A 21866-nucleotide genomic window follows, 5' to 3' on the forward strand; every position below is an offset into this window, starting at 1 on the left:
GATGTCATTGTTCATATGGTATACTGAATTGCAGATGACACCGAGATTTAGAGCGCAGTTGACAGCGAAGTAGTTTATCAACATTGAAGCATGAATGAAACAATATTAACATGGGCAGAAACATGGGAGGTGGAATTTTATGCAGACAAGAGTGATGTGTGACCGTAGTGGATAGGATTTACACAGAGAATGGTGGGATATCGAGGTGCGCGAGGAGATCTGAGAAGTCGATTCTATAATTCCTACAGAGGGTTGTAGATAGGGTGATAGGAAAAAGTTGGCACATTGGCCTTCATAAAGTAAAGTTTCATGTGCAAGAATTTTGATGCTATGTTGAAATTGTATAGCTTCTCAAAAAAAAAACTTGGAGTATCTTGCGGTTCTTGTCACCTAATCATAAGAAAAATATCAATAAACTTGAACATTCTGGTTTAGCACTATTTACTTATTTTGTAATCCGGTGTAATGTTGTATCTTTGCCCTACATTGTTATTGTAAAAAAAAACACACATAAGAAAGTAATGTTGAACCGATCTCAGAATGTTTAAGGTAGATGTGCGTTTCAGGTTGCTCATAGTGGTGGGTGTCTGGAGTGAATGGCAGGGATGCTGGTTGGTGCAGATACGATGGACGCTATTAGATATCACTTGAATGGAGGCAGGTGGACCTTGTGCATGCAGATGGAATTGGATTCGTAAGACATGAAATTGCCAAACCAATTGGTTCAGAAAAACACAGTGAACATGGTAAACGGGTCTATGTAGGTGAGAGGCCACAACTCTGTGCATCTGCGATCGACCGGCTCAGCAAGGGCGTGATTAACCCCGAAAGGCGCAGAAAATATTCACGACTTTTGTTTCCGCGACTGGAGGACTCGAGTCAGAAGGAGACTGGGTAGTGACACCGAACTGATCCAAAACTGAGGTGATTCAGCAATGATTCTCCTCGTCCCAACCGCAACCTCGTCCGGTGTTGCGAAGCAATTGTAGAGAATGGTAAAGGGTGACAAATAACACATATCGTTCATAATAAAACGTTCGACATAATTCACAAGCACGGTCATTAAGTTGCTGCGTTCACTTTAAAAGTAGTGACGTCAGGGCAGGGCGATTGCTTTCGGTTTTGGTCGTAATGGAAGTAAAGGGCTGCGGCCTGTGTAAAACACTTAAAACGACTCGGGTACGTTTTACTCACAAAATCCAACGACCCTACAGTGACTGTGCACTGATCCCAGAAATGGAACCCCGCCACTCCACCATGTACTGATTTGCAAAACTAAGAAGAGGCATGTGAATTCCCTCCCCTCCCACAAACCTTGCAGTTACTGTGGGTAGAACATAGAAACAAGGCTGGTCACTCCAGTGGAGCTCTTTTGTAGACGCCCAGTTATCAGCAGGACCTTGAACAGTCACCGTCCTCCTTCTCCGAATTTCTGCTACCTTTAATCGTTTCCATTTGGTTCCTTCTCACTCTTGTAAGTTCCAAGTCATAAACACCCAACCTGGCCAAACTCTCCCTATGACACAGGCCCCCTCGTACTAGCGGCATTCTCGTAAATCGTTTCTACACTCCTTCCAGTTTATCCACATGTCTCTCTCTCTCTCTCTCCTCTCTCTCTCTCCCTCTCTCTCTCTCTCTCTCCTCTCTCTCTCTCTCTCTCTCTCTCTCTCTCTCTCTCTCTCTCTCTCTCTCTCTCTCTCTCTCTCTCTCTCTCATCTCTCTCTCTCTCTCTCTCTCTCTCTCTCTCTCTCTCCTCTCTCTCTCTCCTCTCTCTCTCTCTCTCTCCCCTCTCCCCGCGAGCACTGCTCTCTGTTCACCACCTCACTTAGCCATTCCCTCACGACTACCCTTCGCAACCACATGCCCGTCTCACTCGATCGCGATACCCTCTCCTCCCTCCTCTTGTATTCCACACTAGGGGCTGATGCCCCTAGTATCCCGGGGCTGCCAGTTGATGCGACAAAGCACCCAGGAATATCACCTGTGAGGTCAAGCGGTGAGCGTAAGGAGCTCGTACCCAGACAGGAGACGCTGCTGTACGCTCTGGTTTGTTCTCAATACGAGGCTTTATTAATCAACTGACGGACGGTGATGATAGGATACTTCACCGCGCTGATCATCTGCTCCCTGAATTTCGACTGAGTCACGGCGTAAATAAATGTGTTCGTGCAGCAGCTGAAATTCTTCAGCAAGGCTCCGACGTGGTGAAAGATCCATTCAGAAGCAGTGAAGTCGAATCCTTTTCCTGTGATCTCATAATAAAGAAAATTCGCAACCAGCGTCAGCCACAGGAGGATGAAGCTACCAGAGATGGTGAAGAGTAAAACCACAGACCTCTTCCTGCTCTCCATCTCCGGGTCACTGCGGTTCTCCCCCTTGCTCTGACCCCTCAGCCCCTTACGGACACGACTGGCCACTAAAATGTGCCTGACCGTCAGAGCGTTGAGCAGCAGAATCACAGCGAAAGGGATGAACGGATTTAAAACTGTATCGAGCCAATCGTATCCCACCCACCAGGGATCGGTGAAAGTATTGTCCATCAGATTACAGAACCACGGTACATTGTCGATTATCTCCCTGGGTTCCCAGAGGAAGAAGCGGGGAACATTTTTCAGAAAGGACAGCACGCCGGTTGTTGTGAGAACCACAGCCGCAGTTTTCCCGGTGCAATATTTTGTTTTCAGATTCTGGCAGCAAATGGCGACAAACCGATCAAAAGTGAAGGTGACGGTGAACCAGACAGAACAGTATGTGGCTGTGAACCTCAGTACCTCGATAACTCTGCACACAGGGGTAATGCTGAGAAAAGTCCACGGAAAGTAATTATATATGATTTGACGCAATATGACCTCGGTGACGACGGTCAGTAGATCCGCCGCTGCCATGGCCACCAGGTAGATAGTGGTGCAGGTAGAAAGGCGGCACTCTCCCCCGGGACAGGATCACAAGCGCCACTAAGTTCACTGCGGAGAGAAAAGAGAACAGACACTGTGCATTATTGAACACAGTCTACCGGAATGAACACAGGACCGGGTTTCAGCGAAAGATCAAGAGTGTTCGGGAGGGCCGCTTATCTAAACCCAGACAAGTGTAACCCTGTCTCTCACTTGACCTCTTCAGTGCTGAGATAGAGCTATATGTAGGTAATTGTCAGAGTTAACAACGAGCTGCATACATTACAACGATCGGTGACAATCACTATTCCAGTCGCTGATGGGACCTGTTACACCGATTTAACCATGACGTGTCCAGGCAGCTAGAAACTCAGCATCTGTCCGAGACGAAGAATGTATCCAAAGCGAAGCAACACACCGCAAATGCTGGATGAACTTTGCGACTCAAGCATCATTCATGCAACTGAACAAGCATTCAAAGTATCCCGCCGAGACCTTTCTTCAGGACAAAGCGCAGCCCAGTTTATGACGGGTCTCAGAGGGAAAGCAGAGACAGCAGTGTAACCCAATACTGAGTGGCTCCATTAATGGATTAATTCCACAGCGCATGTCATTTCAAAAACCAACGTAAATAGATCTGTGAACCTAAGTTCAGGGAATCAGGCTCGATTTTTGATGAACAGTCAGTGGAATCTGACTGTGACAGGTTCCAGAGGGAGACGTGAAACACCGGAACAGCAGTTCACTCGGGTCAATAATTCCGAAACAGTGAACTTTGCGGTGTTAACTGCTACCAGTCACATCTTTCCGGAGAGGGCCCGCCCGAAGTCCGTGACAGTTCTGAGACCGTCCTACCGAAGCCATTCTAGTCTTACCTTCCTGGAGAGCTGCCTGCCCCTGGCACTGATATAACTCTGGGTAAATTCCGACTAAATGCCTTCCAGTCACCTCTTCCAGGAGGACTTCCTGTCCAAAACGCTGGGGCAGCTCTGGAGAAGATCCCATCACACCTTTCTGTTCAAGGCACTGCTACAACTCTGGACAAGATGCTACTGAAACTTGCCATTCACACCTTCTCAGAGATCTGCCTCTCCCCAGCACTGGGACATCTCTGGACAAGATGCTATTGCAACTTGCTATTCATACCTTCGCAGAGATCTGCCTCTCCCCAGCACTGGGACAACTCTCGCCAATGTGTCATTAAAGGACGATGTACCTACTCTGTAATAACTCAGAAGCAATTAACACTACTGTGCATCTCTCCTAGTCGTGCATTTCTCTGATATGCCTATTCCCAGCACCGGGACAACACTGGAGAAAATTCCATTGAAAACAGGTACAGTGTTCAAGTCCATCCCGTGAGTTGGGACAGAGACAGGGTTTTAGTTTTGTTTGTCACTAAATATGAACATTTAGGATGTTGATTTGACAAGATAGATATCCCCGACGGATACTTGTGCGACGAGCATCAAGTGGGAGCTGGCGAAATGATCAAAGACAGGTTCATGCAGGTTAACATACAGAAATACCAGACATGAGTTGCTCCGCTCACTCACCAGGAACTCCAATTACGGCAATGAACACGTTGAATATTTTATACAGTCTCAAGTAACTATCAAATAAAGCAGACATTTTCTTTGTCCAGTGATGTGTCCCCGTGTGCTAAAGGCGATCTCTCGGAATGAACTGTTGAGGCAACACATGCCTGGGGTTTTTAATAACACTGAGCAACTCCACAGGGACAGAGCGCAACAGATTTAAAAAATAAAGATTTTAAAATTGTTTTCCACCCGATTAGTCAGACAAGCGCATTCCCTGCGGTGACGGAATGTGATTAACTGAGTGAATTAATTGTGAAACTGCTAACAATGGAAACTGTGATGGTACTAAGGGGTGTAAATTGCGAGCGTCATTCTTCCAGCAAAGGGGAACATTGTTTCAAACACCATCAGAGTCAGCTCTCCACCTCACGTTTCCTTGGTGCGACTTTTGTCCATCTGTTGAGCAGATCCGTTGAGAGTAAAACGCCGCTCCACTCTGATTCTTCACGTTGTCCTTCCAGATAACATGACTGCATCCTTCCCTGTCACTCTCCATTATCAGTAACAATCCTCAGTTTGTGTGAAGTGTACCAAGCTTCGTTCTGAGTCAAATAAAAAGCACGTGTGCATGTTCATTACCATTGAGATAAATGTATGGTTTGAGAAAAGAAACACTGCTGCTTTCTATTTGTCTTATTCTTACATAGAACAGAGAATGGTACTGAGAAGGGAAAAGACCCTTCGGCCCACAGTGTCAATACCAGCCAAACGGACCGCTCCATCCTATGCATAATTGGCTACCACCTTCCCTGTCTGACCGTTTGTCAATCTTACAACATTTTTTGCGGACTTCTGGGTTTTCTTACAAGATGCTTTTTGACTGTCTGTGTGAATTAGTTGTACCAGCAAAAGTATGTAAAACTTCAAAGGTATCTTATCAATTACAATGTTCTTCCATTGTAAATGTGTACTTCAAAGGAACCGTTTGTCAGACTCAAAATATTGTTATGTTATGTTAACAATATGTTAACCTAGTTAAAATTGTACTGAATCACCCTTTTGTCGCCATTGTCTCCAGAAGATTAAACCCTTGACGTAGCATGAGTTTGAGACTCTCCAGGAAAATGTCTATTTGTGGTGATGAATCAACACTTACATGTCTACTAACCTTTCCAATGTTCTCAGTGACTGTGTCACAGTCAGTACACATAAAGGCTCGTCTAGGACACACCCCTAAACCGAACACATGACCATCAAAGTCAGCAGTCCAAGCTTTAGTCTCAGTAGTCTATAGTTCTTTGACTATATGTCAAGGAACGCAAAGGAGAGATGGAGAGGAAGATTTTTTAAAATGTCTAGTCGTGCATGTGTGCGTGTCAGGGCGCGTATGTCTGTGCGCCTCTATCCGTACGTGCATATGTGTGTGTGTGTGTGTGTGTGTGTGTGTGTGTGTGTGTGCATGTTGTGCGTGTACATGCGTACGTCTGTGTGTTTCAGTGAATGTCAACTGTGTTAATGCGAGTTTTTGTGTCTGAATGTTTTTCATATGTGTGCGTCCATTTTCCTGGCTGCATGTGACTTTGTATGTTTCTGCTTGTGTGCGTGTGACATATACATGTATGCGTGTGTGCACGTATGTGTGTGTGTGTGTGTGTGTGTGTGTGTGTGTGTGAGAGAGAGAGAGAGAGAGAGAGAGAGAGAGAGAGAGAGAGAGAGAGAGAGAGAGAGAGAGAGAGAGAGAGAGAGAGAGAGAGAGAGAGTGTTTGTGCGCCTATCTATGTCTACCTTGTGTGAGTGTGCGCTGGTCTGTGTGCATGCGTTTTGTGTGTGTGCGTCTCCTGTATGTCTGTGTGTGTTACTGGGTATGTGTTTTTTTTTTCCTGTACATGTCTGTGCATGATTGTGCGTGTCTGTGTCTCTGGTTGAGAGTCTGAGTGTGTTGATATAAGATACCAGCTAGCGGACAGCGTCGGGACGGAGTGGCTACCGAGAATACTTGTCGAGTGTGGAAGAAGGCAGTCAGGACAGCAGAGGGATGTGCATATACTAGTTTGGTGAACTATGCAGCATGCATTGTTTGTAAGGGATGCAGAAATGTCATGGACTTAATTTTGAAGAGGGCAGATCAAGTGTAGAACTACACACACAGAAGCGAATAAACAGCCGAAGTGACAAAGACTGGAAACGGCATCCGGAGGCAGTCTTCGGACGGTGAGCCTCTCAGCCGCATCGACTCTGAGGACAGGTGAGGAGCCGGGGCTCGGTTTCCAGCTCTGCAGTGAGGTCTGGGTTCAGGGGCATAGGGTCCGGGGAGAAGATACCCACTGGGGTAAATCCAGCCCGGCACACCTCCACCTCCCCTACCCTCCCCCTGTCCTGAAGCAAATCCAGACACGTCTGTACCCAGATTAGGCGGTGCTCCGGTCAGCGTCTGTTCTCCATGTTAGGGTGGCTGAAACTAAATCCTGTCTGTCGGTATAAACGGCAATACCCTTTGGCTTTAGAAATGGAGGGATGTCAATGGAGCAGACTGACACGGCCGCTGCCTGGGAATCGCCGCCAGGGGGTGTCTGGAGCTCGGGCTGGGCATGACAGTCAGCGAACCGCTAGTGCTGCGATGCTGAATAGGCGGCAGGCGCTGGGAAACCGGAAACAAAAAAGATCCTGTCAGAATACAAAGTGGCCCATTGAGACCAAAGGCTGCGACTGTTGCCCGTGTTTCTCAGGAGAGCAGTCCGCTCACAACGGAGATCACCAAGGCGGTTCAGAGAAGAGAGGCCCGTGTTTCTCAGGAGAGCAGTCCGCTCACAACGGAAATCACCAAGGCAGTTCAGAGAAGAGAGGCCCGTGTTTCTCAGGAGAGCAGTCCGCTCACAACGGAAATCACCAAGGCGGTTCAGAGAAGAGAGGCCCGTGTTTCTCAGGAGAGCAGTCCTCTCACAACGGAGATCACCAAGGCAGTTCAGAGAAGAGAGGTCCGTGTTTCTCAGGGGAGCAGTCCACTCACAACGGAGATCACCAAGGCGGTTCAGAGAAGGGAGACACACATGATATGGTCATTAGAAGTAAACACGTTTATAATGCGTGTATACTATTGAGTAATGGAACTTGAGATTCATATAACAGGAGGCAGGGACAAACTTAACATAAGAAACATAAGAAACAGGAGCAGGAGTAGGCCATCCGGCCCATCGAGCCTGTCCTGCCATTCAATAAGATCATGGCTGATCTGTCTGCAAACTCAGCTCCATCTACCTGCCTTTTCCCCAGAACCCTTAATTCCCTTACTCTGTAAAAACCTATCTAACCTTAACTTAAACATATTTAGTGAAGAAGCCTCAACTGCTTCCCTGGGCAGAGAATTCCATAGATTCACCACTCTCTGGAAAACAACAGTTTCTCCTCATCTGCGTCCTAAACCTTTTCCCCTGAATCTTGAGACAATATCCCCTATTTCTAGGCTATGGAAACAACTTTCCTACTTCTTATCTATCCCTTTCTAAATTTTGTTTGTTTCTATAAGATCCCCTCTCATTCTTCTGAACTCCAGAGAGTACAGTTCCAGGCGACTCAATCGCTCCTCATAGGTTAACCCCTTCATCCCTGCAATCAACCTGGTGAACCTCCTCTGCAGGCCTCCAAAGCCAGTATATCCTTCGTCAAGTATGGACACCAAATCTGCACACAGTACTCCAGGCGCGGCCTCACCAGTACCCTGTATAGTTGCAGCATGTTCTTCCTGCTCCTGAATTCAATCCCTCGAGCTATGAAGATCAACATTCCGTTTGTCTTCTTAATAAACTGCAGTAACTTCAAGGCAACTTTTTGCTATTCATGAACAAGCACTCCAAAGTCCCTCTGCACAAAAGTATGGGGGAATATTTCACCATTTAAATAATAATCTGCTTTTCGATTATTCCTTCTATAGATGGTGACTGAGGACAGAGGCTTGTTGAGGAGGAGAGTGAGCGGGAGAACATCCGGAGATGAGCAAGTCAGACAAGGTAACGGGAAAGTGACAATGATATGGTTAAGAGTATAAGCAATCTTTGCAAGTGAGGGGTTTCTGTGGAGATGCAGAATCCCTAGAAGTGAAGGAAAGAGGGCACAGTAACAGGTGGAAGCAGCTGTGGGAAGACATGGTTTGTCAGGTCTGACGAAGAGCTGAATGTACCATAACCTTCAGACTGAATCAGAAAACCATTCTGAGGGTATTTGAAATGTCATAATCGGTGAGATGTGATCACATGTGCAGAGGGCAGGGGTTGTATCTCCATCAGACCCTCAGTAAGATGGTTCAAGTTACAATGTGCAGGGATGAAAACACAGTGTTTGGCGCCGGATTTCATCAGCGATTCTGAAACAGTGAGAGGGTTAGCTTTGGCGTAATGGAAGCAAGATTAATTAAAGAAGACAATGGAACTTCATCAACTGCCATTGGTTTAGCAGAACTGACCAATTTATTCTATTAATAATTAATTCATCATATTCTGATTTGTAATTTCCACAGTCAGTGCTTTTCTGCTAATGACTGAGTCCAGAAATTTACAGAATGGGAGAAGTGGCTGCCCAGTGACTGTTCCTGTGATCAAAGTCGCTTGGACGCCCCACCACTGAGCCGGCATTGTCTTCCCATTCTTTTTCACTCAGTCTGCCACTCAACAAATTCATTGTCTACAAGACATCACAGAACTCACAGAGAAGAGAACCCCGTCAGAGGATTCCCCGCTCTTCCTCAGCCTGGTGATGGGCAAAGGCGCGCAGTCCCAGGGAGCTATATGGGAATCCTTTGTGAAAATGAGGAATGGGTAGGACAAAATGCTGAAAGAAGTTTTGGTGCTTGGTATGGTAAAGCAAGACTCTAAATTGGAAATCACTTTGAAATATTGTGGGCTTAACAATGTTGTAAAGCATAGACAGAGAACATAGACAGAACATAGATGTAGAACATAGACATAGAACATAGACATAGAGCAAAGACATAGAACATAGACAGAACATAGACGTAGAACATAGACGTAGAACATGGACAGAGAACATAGACATAGAACATAGACGTAGAACATAGACAGAACATAGACGTAGAACATAGACGTAGAACATAGATAGAACATGGACATAGACCATAGAATGTAGAGCACAGGAACAGAGTCTTCGACACAAAATGTTGTGCTGAACCAAATAAATTAGTAACCAATGGCTACTAAACTGATCCCTTATACCTACATAATGTCCATATCCCTCCCGTCTCTTCAGAATCATCTGTCTATCTAAGCACTTCTTAAAAGTCTCTGATGTATCTGCCTCTACCACCGCCACAGATACGCATTCCCGCCACCCAACACTCTTTGTGAAAGAACTTGCCTGGCAAATTTCCTTTGAGCTGATCTGCTCTCACAGTAAATGCATGGCCTCTGGTGTTAGATACTGTATTTCAACACCGGGAAAATGATACTGTGTGTCCAATCTACCTATGCCTCCTATAATCTTATAAACCCCTATCAGATCTACCCTCAGCCTCCGCCTCTCCCCAGTTAATAACAAGTTTGGCCAACCACTCATTATATCACGTGCCCTCTAATCCAGTCGATGCCCTGGTGATCCTCTTCTGCACCCTCTCCAGATCCTTATCGTGTACACACACACACACACACACACACACACACACACACACACACACACACACACACACACACGCACACACACGCACACACACGCACACACACACACACACACACACACACACACACACACACACACACACACACACACACACACACACACACACACACACACACACACACACACACATAATAGGGTTAACACAGTTGTATACAATTCTCCAGATGAGGCCTCGCTAGAGTTTTATAAAGCTGCAACATAACCTCCTGACTTTTGGATTCAATGCTTCAACTAGGTGTCATTGTACACCAGTCATTGAAGGTGGGCATGCAGGTACAACAGGTGGTGAAAAAGGCAAATGGTATGTTGACATTCACAGCAAGAGGATTCGAGTACAGGAGCATGGATGTTATACTGCAGTTGTACGAGGCCTTGGTGAGACCGCACCTAGAGTATTGTGTGCAGTTTTGGTCCCCTAATCTAAGGAAAGACATTCTTGCCATAGAGGGAGTACAAAGAAGGTTCACCAGATTGATTCCTGGGATGGCAGGACTTCCATATTAAGAAAGGCTGGATCGACTAGGCTTATACTGGCTGGAATTTAGAAGATTGAGGGGGAATCTTATTGAAACGTATAACATTCTAAAGGGATTGGAATGGCTAGATGCAGGAAGATTGTTTCCGATGTTGGGGGAGTCCAGAACGAGGGGTCACAGTTTAAGGATAAAGCGGAGGCCTTTTAGATCCGAGATGAGGAGAAACCTCTTCACACAGAGAGTGGTGAATCTGTGGAATTCTCTGCCACAGGAAACAGTTGAGGACGGTTCATTGGCTATATTTAAGAGGGAGTTAGATATGGCCCTTGTGGCTAAAGGGATCGGGGATATGGAGAGAAAGCAGGTACAGGGTTCTGAGTTGGATGATCCGCCATGATCATACTGAATGGCGGTGCAGGCTCGAAGCGCCCAATGGCCTACTCCTGCACCTATTGTCTATGTTTCTAGGTCTATGTTTCTAACTAATAAGGGAAAACGTGCCATTTGCCATCTCAACCACCCAATAATCCTGCAGAGACACTTTTAGGGCGCTGTGAGCTTTGACCCCAAGATCGTTATGCTCATTAACACTGTTCAGGGTTTTGCATTTAACAATGTACTTCCTCTCTACATTTGACCTACCAAGTTGCAACACCTCACATTTGGCATGGTTAAACTCCATCTGCCATTTCTCCGCCCATATCTGCAAATGATTGACAGGGTATCCCAGTGTTTTCCTTGCTAGTCTTCTGTGCTGTTCACTCCACCAGCGTTAAACCAGCCGTCTGCGTCTTCACCACGTCATTTAAGACAAACTGCAGAGACCCCGGTAGAGATCCCTGCGGAACACCATTCATCTCAGACCGCCACCGAGAGGATTATAGCACAGTGTAGGCCCTTATAGACTGTAAGACGATACCATGAGAAGAATGAATCCATTCGGCCTCCAGAGTTGTTCCGTCACCCTCCTTCCTCTTCTTCTTCCTCTTCCTCCATTCAAATTGTACTCATCTGCAACCCATCTTCAATGATTCTTCTTTTCCAGGGGAAGAACATCTTAGTGATTTCCTTTGACGTTTCATTGGCTCTGTTTCGAACAGGATTGCGTTGATATCTCCATGCCCAACTCTCCTCCTTTTGCAGCCTGGCTTAGAACCGTGCATGGCGGACTTCCCTTCAATCATGGCCGATCTTAATATGCGTCTCCATCTCATTTCCATGTGTTCCCCCTATAACCATTAGCCAGATGACTAATCAAGCACATACCAATCACCGCTTTCAATGGACCCAAAGACTTGGCTCCCATAACCGTTTCTGGCAATGGATTTCTCAAATCCATCACCTTCCGGCTAATGACACTCTTCCTCATTTCAGTCCCAAACTCCGTCCTTGAATTCTGAGGCTGCGACCTCTGTTACTCGAGTGCAACTATCGAAACGTGCTCCACGTCCACTCTATGTAGGCCTTTCAAGAGTCGATATGTTTCATTGAGATTAACCCCCTCCCCATTTACACTGTACTAAACTCGAATGAATACATTCCTAGAGCCATAAAACACTCATTGTATGGTAACCTTTTTATTCCCGGGAACATTCCTGGTGAAGCTCCTTCAGACCTCATCCAATGCCACAGATCATTTCTCACATAACAGCCCGAGAACAGCACGCAATAATCCAAGTACATGACTTATCTTATAGAAAACTGCTATGCAGCAGAACGGTGGAACAGCCGAATGGCCTTCTTCCGCGCTGCACCTTTGCCGCGATCCAGTTGATAAGAATCTATTCTGTGTAAGGGAAGAGAAGTTGAAGGTACATTTTATGAAGACTTTGGTTGTCATTGCCGAGTGTGTTGTCAATCACTTTCAAAGCTCAGATTCCAGCATTCTCAGACTGTGGGGAAGCAGACTGAAGCGCCCCTGCACTAAGACAGCCAGTAGAATGTGCTGATCAACGTTACAGTGGCTGGGATGTTCTCAGAGCCGGTGACTATCTCTGCACAGGGGGATTTCAACGTTGTCGTTCATGTTCAGACCATCGCTGTGATGAGGACTGAAGCCGAGTGGTCCCGGTCGTATCGGCACTGGGGCGTTTCAGGTCATCTGTTGCTGATAACACAGCTGAAGACGCCTTCAAACCCGTCGCTGCCAATTCAAATCGGAGAATCTTTGTTTTTCATCAGTCAGATTATTTTGGTCATGTTCGTTCCACTAGGGCAAGGTATATATTACTGACAAGAAGCCAGTACTGTATCTGTATTGAGGTAGTTAGATGGAAGAAATTCTTGTCCACGCCCGCATTTGGTTCGTTCCCATTAACTTTATTCTGCCCAGAGTCGTTTCTTGACTTCACGTGTTTTAAATGCAAATGAAAGGATCGGGATAAAACTGGAAAATGGGTTGAAATGGGGAAGACGGAATTTAATGCAGACGAAAACGACGATTTTCAGTTAGGTAGGAGCAAGTAGGCTAGGTCTTACACAGTCAACGGTAGGGTGTTGAGAAGTGTAGTAGAACAAAGAGACCTGGGGATACAGGTGCATAATGCGAGAAAGTGTGTCACAGGTAAATGGAGTCAGACATTTTTTTTTTGGCACATTGGTCTCCCTCAATCAAAATACTGAGTGCAAGAGATGGGATATTATGTTTTAAAGAGTACAGTGAAAATTCAGAAGGATAATACAGGCTCCGGAGGACCCGAGTATCAAGGGAAGATTGAATAGGTTCGGACTGTAGTGCTTCGAGCGAACAAGATTGAGAACAGTAAATAAAAACACAAAATGCTGGCAGAACTCAGCAGGCCAGACAGCATCTATGGGAGGAGGTAGTGACGACGTTTTGGGCCGAAACCCTTCATCAGGAGTGAAGAAACATGGGATGGTCGAGGGGGGATAAGAAGTGGGGGGAGGGATGAAGTAGAGAGCTGGGAAGTGATAGGCTGAAGGGAAACGGGGAAGGGGGTAGGTGGAGAATTATGGGAAATTAAAGAGAAAGAAAGGTAGGGCTGGGGGGAGATTATAGTGAGGGGGTAAAAAAGAGAGAGAAAGAGAACCAGACTAAAATTGTAGATAGGGATGGGGTAAGGGGGGGGGCAGGGGTATCAACGGAGGTCTGTGAGTTGAATGTTCATGCCGGCAGGTAGGAGGCTACCTGGGTGGGAGATAAGGTATTGCTCCATCGACCTGCGTGTGGCCTCATCTTGACGGTAGAGGAGGCCATGGACAGACATATCGGAGTGGGAGTGGTCAGTGGAATTGAAGTGTGTGGCCACAGGGAGGTCCCGCCACTGCTGGAGGACTGAGCGCTGGTGTTCGGCGAAACGGTCTCCCAGTCTGCGGCGGGTCTCCCCAATGTATAAATGGCCACATCGGGAGCACCAGATACAGTATATCACCCCAGTTGACTCGCAGGTGAAGTGGTGCCTCACCTGAAAGTACTGTCTGGGGCCGGGGATGGTGGTGAGGGAAGATGTGTGGGGGCAGGTGTAGCACTTCTTCCGTTTGCAGGGATGAGTGCCCGGAGGGAGGTCGGTGGGGAGGGATGGGGGGAATGAATGGTCAAGGGAGTCGCGTAGGGAGCGATCCCTGCGGAAAGCCGAGAGTGGGGGGGAGGGGAAGATGTGTCTTGTGGTGGGATCCCGCAGGAGGTGGTGAAAGTTACGGAGGATTATACGTTGGATCTGTAGGCTGGTAGGGTGATAGGTGAGGACCAGGGGGACTCTATCCCTGGTGGGCTGGCGGGGGGATGGGGGTGAGGGCAGAGGTGCGTGAAATACGGGAGATGCGATGGAGGGCAGAGTTGATAGTGGACGAAGGGAAGCACCTTTCTTTAAAAAGGGAAGACATCGCCTTTATCCTAGAATGAAAGGCCTCATCCTGAGAGCAGATGCGGCGGAGGCGAAGGAATCGAGAGAAACGGATAGCATTTTTGCAGGAGACAGGGTGGGAGGAGGAATAGTCCAGGTAGCTGTGAGAGTCTGTAGGTTTGTAGTTGACATAGGCTGGATAGGCTGTGGCCACACACTTCAATTCCACAGACCACTCCCACTCCGATATCTGTCCATGGCCTCCTCCACCGTCAAGATGAGGCCACACGCAGGTTAATGGAGCAGCACCTTATCTCCCACCTAGGTAGCTTCCTACCTGCCGGCATGAACGTTCAACTCACAGACCCCCGTTGATACCCCTAGCCCATTTCCCTTCAGCCTATCACTTCCCAGCTCTTTACTTCATCCCTCCCCCCCCCCTTCTTATCCCGCCTCGCATCCCATGTTACTTCACTCCTGATGAAGGGTTTCGGCCCGAAACGTCGTCACTACCTCCTCCCATAGATGTTGTCTGGCCTGCTGAGTTCTGCCAGCATTTTGTGTTTCTATTTATTTGCAGCATCTGCAGATTCACTCGTGTTGTCTGAAGATTGAGAGGGCATTTGATGGGGCCATACTTGACTATGAGTGATCTAGATAGGGTAAATATAAGCAGGCTTTTTCTACTGAGGTTTGGTGGGACTACAACCAGAGGCATGGGTTAAAGGTGAAAGGTGAAAAGTTTCAGGGGCTCATCAGGGAAAACCTCTTCACTCGGAGGGTCGTGAGAGTGTGGCCGAGCTGCGAGCAGAGGTGTTGTACTCGAACTGGATTTCAATGAGGTTTGTTAAGTGCACAGTTGATCGGGCTATGGAGGGTTTTGCTCACGGTGCAGGTCTGTAGGAGTAGACAATCAAGTGCGAGAGGTCCTGTTCCGAGAACTTGGCACAGTGTTATAGGCATATAACTGTGACAGCGCTATCTTCCTCACATATGGACACTGGTAAACGCAGCCCATCTTCCGCCCACATTGCCCATTGATTCATTGCTTCAGATTGCTCATTGTTTCTTGTTTCATTACTTCAGATAAATCTTTGGTGCGATATTCTCATTTTTCGGAAAGCAATTTGCCACTCTCACTTTCTCTTTCTCTCTATCTCTCTCTTTATCTCAATGGCTCTCTGTGTCTCTTTCTCTCTCGCACACGCGCGCGCGCACACACACACACACACACACACACACGATCCTCTATCTTCCTTCGTCTATCGTCTTGCTGTCCTCATCCCTGCTGTTTTTAACGTCCCGGAGATGCCGGGTCCATAGGAGAATCGACCAGGGAATACCCAGGAGATCAGGCGATGAATGTAGGGAGCCGGAGCCCGGAATGGCGACACTGTGGTTATGCTCAGGCCGTGGCTTTATTAATGACCTGAAACACCGAGATGACCGGATATTTCACCGCGCTGATCACCTGCTCCCTGAATTTCGACTGAGTCACTGAGTAAATAAATGTGTTCGTGCAGCAGCTGAAATTCCTCAGCAAATACCCGACGTAGTGAAAGATCCATTCAGAATCATTGAAATCGAATACTTCTGCTGTGACCTGATAATATATGACGTTAACAACCATTGTCATCCACAGGAGGATGAAGCTGCCGGAGAGGGTGAAGAGTAAAATCACAGACCTCCTCCGGCTCTCCATCTCCGGGTCCCTGCGGTTCTCCCCCTTGCTCTGACCCTTCAGCCCCTTACGGACCCGACTGGCCACTAAAATGTGCCTGACTGTCAGAGCATTGAGCAGCAGAATCACAGTGAAAGGGAGGAACGGAGTCAAAACTGTATCGAGCCAATCATATCCTACCCACCCCAGGTCAGTGAAATAATTGTCTATAGGTTTGCAGAGCCATGGTATATTGTCGATGATCACTAAGGGTTCTTGGGCGAAGTAGCGGGCAAGGTTTTTCAGACACGACAGTACGCAGGTTATCGTTAGAATCACAGCCGCAGTTTTCCCGGTGCAATATTTTGTTTTCAGATTCCGGCAGCAAATGGCGACAAACCGATCGAAGGTGAAAGTGACGGTGAACCAGACAGAACAGTCTGTGGCTGTGTACCTCAGTACCTCGATAGTCTTACAAGCGGGGGTAACGCTCACAAAGCTCCACAGAAAGTAATAGTATTTGATAGGAACAAAAATCACCTCGGTGACAATGGTCGATAGATCCGCCGCTGCCATGGCCACCAGGTAGCGAGTGGTGCAGGTAGAGAGGCCGCACTTTCCCCGGGACAGGATCACAATCGCCACGAAATTCACTGGTAAGAGATAGAGAGAGGAGTACACACACTGGACATACCGAACATATCTTCAGGGAGTTAACACGGGATCGGGTTTCAGCTAAAGATCAGCAGTGCTGGAGCCGGTGAACGGCTGCTAATGCAACGTCTGACACGGGTCGCACTGTCACTGACCTGCCGTTTTCAGTGTGCAGATAAGATGATGTGTGGGGGATCATCAGGGATAAAAATAAACCGCATGGGCAACAACGATCGGCGCTAATCCCATTCCAGTCACTGGTGGAACCGGTTTCACTGATTTAACCGTGACTGACCAGGCATCTGGAAACTCAACATCTGACGGGGCCGAGGAGCGATCCACGTCCAAAGGGAACCAAAGCAGGTAAAATGCTGGAGGATCTCGGCAGATCAGGCAGCATCCATGGAGATTAACAAAACGTTTCGGGTCGAGACCTTTCTCCAGGTCGAAGCTGTGCTCCATTTTCCGACGGGTCTCAAAGGGATAGCAGGTACAATTCAGTAACCAAAGGTTGAGTTGCCCCGTTCATTGATTAATTCGATAGGGCAGTTCAATTCGACACACACGCTAGCAGAGCCGTGAACACTGGTTCAGGTGATCAGACACAATTATTGACCAACAGGCAGTAGAATCAGACAGTGACAAACTCCACAGGATGACGTGAAATACTGCACGCGACCAGAGTTTCACTCAGGAGCATTGAATTTCACAATGTATTTCCCTCAGATTCAACCTTTACTGGAGAGTTGCTTGACCCCAGCATTGGGGCACCTTTGGACAAGGGAACATTAAAACCGTCCAAATCACAGCCTCCCGGAGAGCGTTCTGTCCCCAGCCCTGGAAAAACTCTGAACAGCTCTGTTATTAATATCCTCCCAGTCACACATTCTCGAGAGCCGCCTGTCTCCGGCACTGGTACCACTCTGGACAAGGTGCCATTAACGGATCAGGAGTTCGCTCTGATCAGTAACTCAGAAAGGGTCAACATCACAATGCACTGTATAACTCTCCCAGTCACACTTTCCCGGACAGCTGCCTGTCCCCGGCACTGGTACCGCTCTGGACAAGGTGCCATTAACGGATCAGGAGTTCGCTCTGATCAGTAACTCAGAAAGGGTCAACATCACAATGCACTGTATAACTCTCAGTCACACTTTCCCAGACAGCTGCCTGTCCCCGGCACTGGTACCGCTCTGGACAAGGTGTCATTAAAGGCAAAAACAGCGTTCGAGTCGATCCCGTAAATCAGAGGAGAGACAGAGGTTTAGTTTCGTTCGTCGTTAAGTATACAAAATCAGAATATTCAATTGACAGGATCGACATCACTGAGGGATATTTGCGCAACGATTATCAAGTTGGAAACTTGTCAAATGATAATTAACAGTTTCACACCGGTAAACACACAGAACTACCGAACATGAGTTGCTCTGCTCACGCACCGGGAACTCCAATGACGGCAATGAACACGTACAATATTTTCTCCACACTCCAGAGGCTATCCAACACTGCCGACATATTCGGTGATGTGTCTCCGTATGCTACAGGCGATACCTCCCAAAGAAATGTTGAGGCAGCACATGCCTGGCGTTTTAATACAATTTAGCGCTCCGCAGGGACAGACTTCAACCTGTATAAAAATAATTTTCAATTAATTACAATCCGATTACATCAGACAAGTGCAATCCTCGCGGCGCACCATTCTGTTTAATTTCGTGAACTAATTGTGAAAATGAGAACAATGGAAATTCTGAGGGTACTAAGCGGTGTAAATGGCAAGCAGCATTTTTCCACGAAAGGGGATATTTCTTCAAGCACCATCAAACCCAACTCTCCACATAATGATGTATCAGTGCGGCTTTTGTCCATCGGTTGAGGAGACGTGCTGAGAGTAAAGCGGCTACTCCACTCGGTTTCTCCCCCAATTGTAACCACAGCTCATCCCATTGTAGCTTTATCTCCAACGCCCGATTACCAGCAACCATCCTCAGCTTGCTTCCCTGAAGTGTACCGAACTTTGCCTTGGTTCAAAACATGTCTACGCTCATCACCACTGAGAGAAACGTGTACTCGGAAAGTAAACGTTAGGGACGTCTATCGTCTTACTTCTACACAGAACAGAGACAGGTAAAGCACAGGAACAAACCCTTCGGCCCACAGTCTCTGTGCCAACCATGACGTCATATTAATTGGATCTCACCTACCTACGCATGACCAGTTCGCTACATTCTCTGACTGTGAATGTCTCAACCTTCTCAGCAGTTGTCTCGGAAGCTTTTTAACCATATATCAGAATTAGATGGATCTAACAAAAGAGTCTGAACTTTCAAAGGTGTCTTATCATGTACAATGTGCTTTTGCTATAAATATGTACGTCAAAGGACCCTTTTTTTCAGACACAAAATATTGAAGTAAATTATGCCAAAGTTGCTTGTGAACATTTATTGAATCGCCTACTGTTAACATTGTCTCCTAGAGCATATACTCGGCGTACTTTCAGTTTCAGAGTCTCTGCCGGGAATAGATCCAAGAAAATGTTTATTCATGTTGATGAATAAACACTTTCATATCCTCTCCGATCTTTTCAGTGCCTTCCTCACAATGTCTGTTTTTGAGCAAGTGTGTGCTTTTCTGTATCTATGGATGTTGTGTCCGAGTGTTCCTGTAGCTGTGCGTGCGTGTGTGTACGGAGTCTGTTTGTTTATATACCTGTACGTGACCATGTATGATGTGTGTGTTGTGTGACTCTGTTTGGAGGCGCGTCTGTGTCTGTCTCTGTCTGTATGTGTTTGTGTAAGAGACCAGCTAGCACATAGCGCTCCGTCATTGTCAAGACGGCGTGGCTACAGAAAACACTTAGCTTTCGTGGAAGGGCGCATTCAGGACTCCAGAGAGATGTGTCCATACTGGTTCGGGAAACTATACAGTACTGCATTGTTCGTGAGGGATACAGCGATATCACGGGCTTACTTCTCAAGAAGGAGTTCGGACAGTCTCTACTAATACATTTGATGGAAGGTAAGAGTTCACCTATAAGGAACGGGTGATGGCTGACTTCAGAAAAGTGAGGAAATCACTGTGAAACTTGTCGAATACTGGAAAACGCAGGACCCAGCGGGGATCTGCAGAGGAAGAGGTGAAACTGCATTTATGTTTGTGTGGGTGTGTTTCTAGCAGTGTTTCTATGTGGGTGTGGGTGTCTATATGCTGCTGTACATGTGTTTGTCTTTTTGTGTTTGCATTTTTTTTGTGTCTGTGTGTTTCTGTCTCTATATTTCTTTGTGTCTATCTATACGTGTTAGTGTGTGTGACCGTGTTTCGGTGCCTGTGTCTGGTCTGTGTCTGTGATAGTGTGTGTGTGTGTGTGTGTGTGTGTGTGTGTGTGTGTGTGTGTGTGTGTGTGTGTGTGTGTGTGTGTGTGTGTGTGTGTGTGTGTGTGTGTGTGTGTGTGTGTGCCGGGCTTGACTTATAATTGCAGAATCTTTACATCGCTTCATACCCTCACTCTATCCTCTCTGCTCTTCTGTAAATATATTGTGGATAATCAATATACGTTCTATGTTCTAAGTTTCTCTATGTTTCTATGTTCTAAGTGAGCGGTAACTCGTTGCGAAATACATGATGCTATAATTTTATATACAGTTTGTAAATAAATAATAGGACTATATGTAGATGGATCTTTTGAGATTTCCCCTTTAGGTAACAGGTCTGTTTTACATTCTGTCGAAAATTCACGTAATTTTTCACGATTTTTGAGAAACCTGTCGACATGTATTGGTATGCACGGATGAAGGCAAACTATTTTTATAGCGATAATTTTGAATATTATTACTTCCAGTACTTATCTCTGCTGAGGCTATTGTCAATCTGGTGCGTCAAACTTAATTTCAGTGTCCTATTTGAAACTTTTTATTTTTTTTTCCTGGCCTGATAATTCTGTTTTCGTGGCTTTGTGTATTTCATGAATCTAACTAGTCAGGCTTTGTAAGCACTGAACTTTGATTTTAGTCAACCTGTAAACTTTACAGTACGATTGTTAGGCTGCTCGCATCTTGTATTTCCTCAGTATTGCTGATATTTCAGTAGCTTTTCTCTTAATCATCTTGCTCTGGTTATCCTTTTTATATCAATTAGTCGCACTACTTCTGCTCTTAAGATTATAATTTTGTTTCTTAATCTCTAGTTCCATTTTGGTGTTCTGCTGTCATCATTCAGCGTTGAGTTTCAAATAAGGAGTTCCTCTATTTTGTCGTTAAAGTAATTGTGTGTTTCTTCAAATGTTTCAAGTTTTCCGAAACGATGTGGTCATGTAATGTTGTAGAAAGTATTAACATTTTTTGCAAGTTTTCATGATGTATTTTGCTTGGGAATGTAGGGTCTTTTAGCTGGGTCAACGTCCATATATTCTGAATATATGCTGCTGTACATGTGTTTGTCTTTTTGTGTTTGTATTTTTTTGTGTCTGTGTGTTTCTGTCTTTATATTTCTTTGTGTCTATCTATACGTGTTAGTGTGTGTGACCGTGTTTCGGTGCCTGTGTCTGTGTCTGTGATAGTGTGTGTGTGTGTGTGTGTGTGTGTGTGTGTGTGTGTGTGTGTGTGTGTGTGTGTGTGTGTGTGTGTGTGTTTATGTGTGTGTGTGTGTGTGTGTGTGTGTGTGTGTGTGTGTGTGTGTGTGTATGTGTGTTTATGTGTGTGTATACGTGTCTCTCTGTGCGTGTGTGTGTGTGTGCCGGGCTTGACTTATAATTGCGGAATCTTTACATCGCTTCATACCCTCACTCTATCCTCTCTGCTCTTCTGTAAATATATTGTGGATAACCAATATACGTTCTATGTTCTAAGTTTCTCTATGTTTCTATGTTCTAAGTGAGTGGTAACTAGACAGATACATAGATAGATAGATAGATAGATAGATAGATAGATAGATAGATAGATAAATAGATAGATAGATAGATAGATAGATAGATAGATAGATAGATAGATAGATAGATAGATAGATAGATAGATAGATAGATAGATAGATAGATACTTTATTCATCCCCATGGGGAAATTCAACATTTTTTCCAATGTCCCATACACTTATTGTAGCAAAGCTAATTACATACAATACTTAACTCAGTAAAAATATGATATGCATCTAAAATCACCCTCTCAAA

At 46.1% G+C, this 21866-nt stretch overlaps 1 protein-coding gene across 1 annotated transcript in view; it reads left to right on the forward strand.

Moving 5' to 3' along the window:
* Positions 1-1131: 1131 nt before the first annotated feature.
* Positions 1132-21866, forward strand: part of LOC140722095 (NACHT, LRR and PYD domains-containing protein 3-like) — a 111963-nt gene continuing 91228 nt past the window's right edge. The window contains exons 1-4 of the mRNA XM_073036887.1: positions 1132-1179; positions 7162-7410; positions 12626-12812; positions 17437-17812. Of these exons, the coding sequence (XP_072892988.1) occupies positions 1132-1179; positions 7162-7410; positions 12626-12812; positions 17437-17812 (860 nt within the window). The remainder of the gene's footprint in view (positions 1180-7161; positions 7411-12625; positions 12813-17436; positions 17813-21866) is intronic.

Source organism: Hemitrygon akajei, unplaced genomic scaffold, assembly GCF_048418815.1.
Source record: "Hemitrygon akajei unplaced genomic scaffold, sHemAka1.3 Scf000069, whole genome shotgun sequence".
NCBI lineage: Eukaryota > Metazoa > Chordata > Chondrichthyes > Myliobatiformes > Dasyatidae > Hemitrygon > Hemitrygon akajei.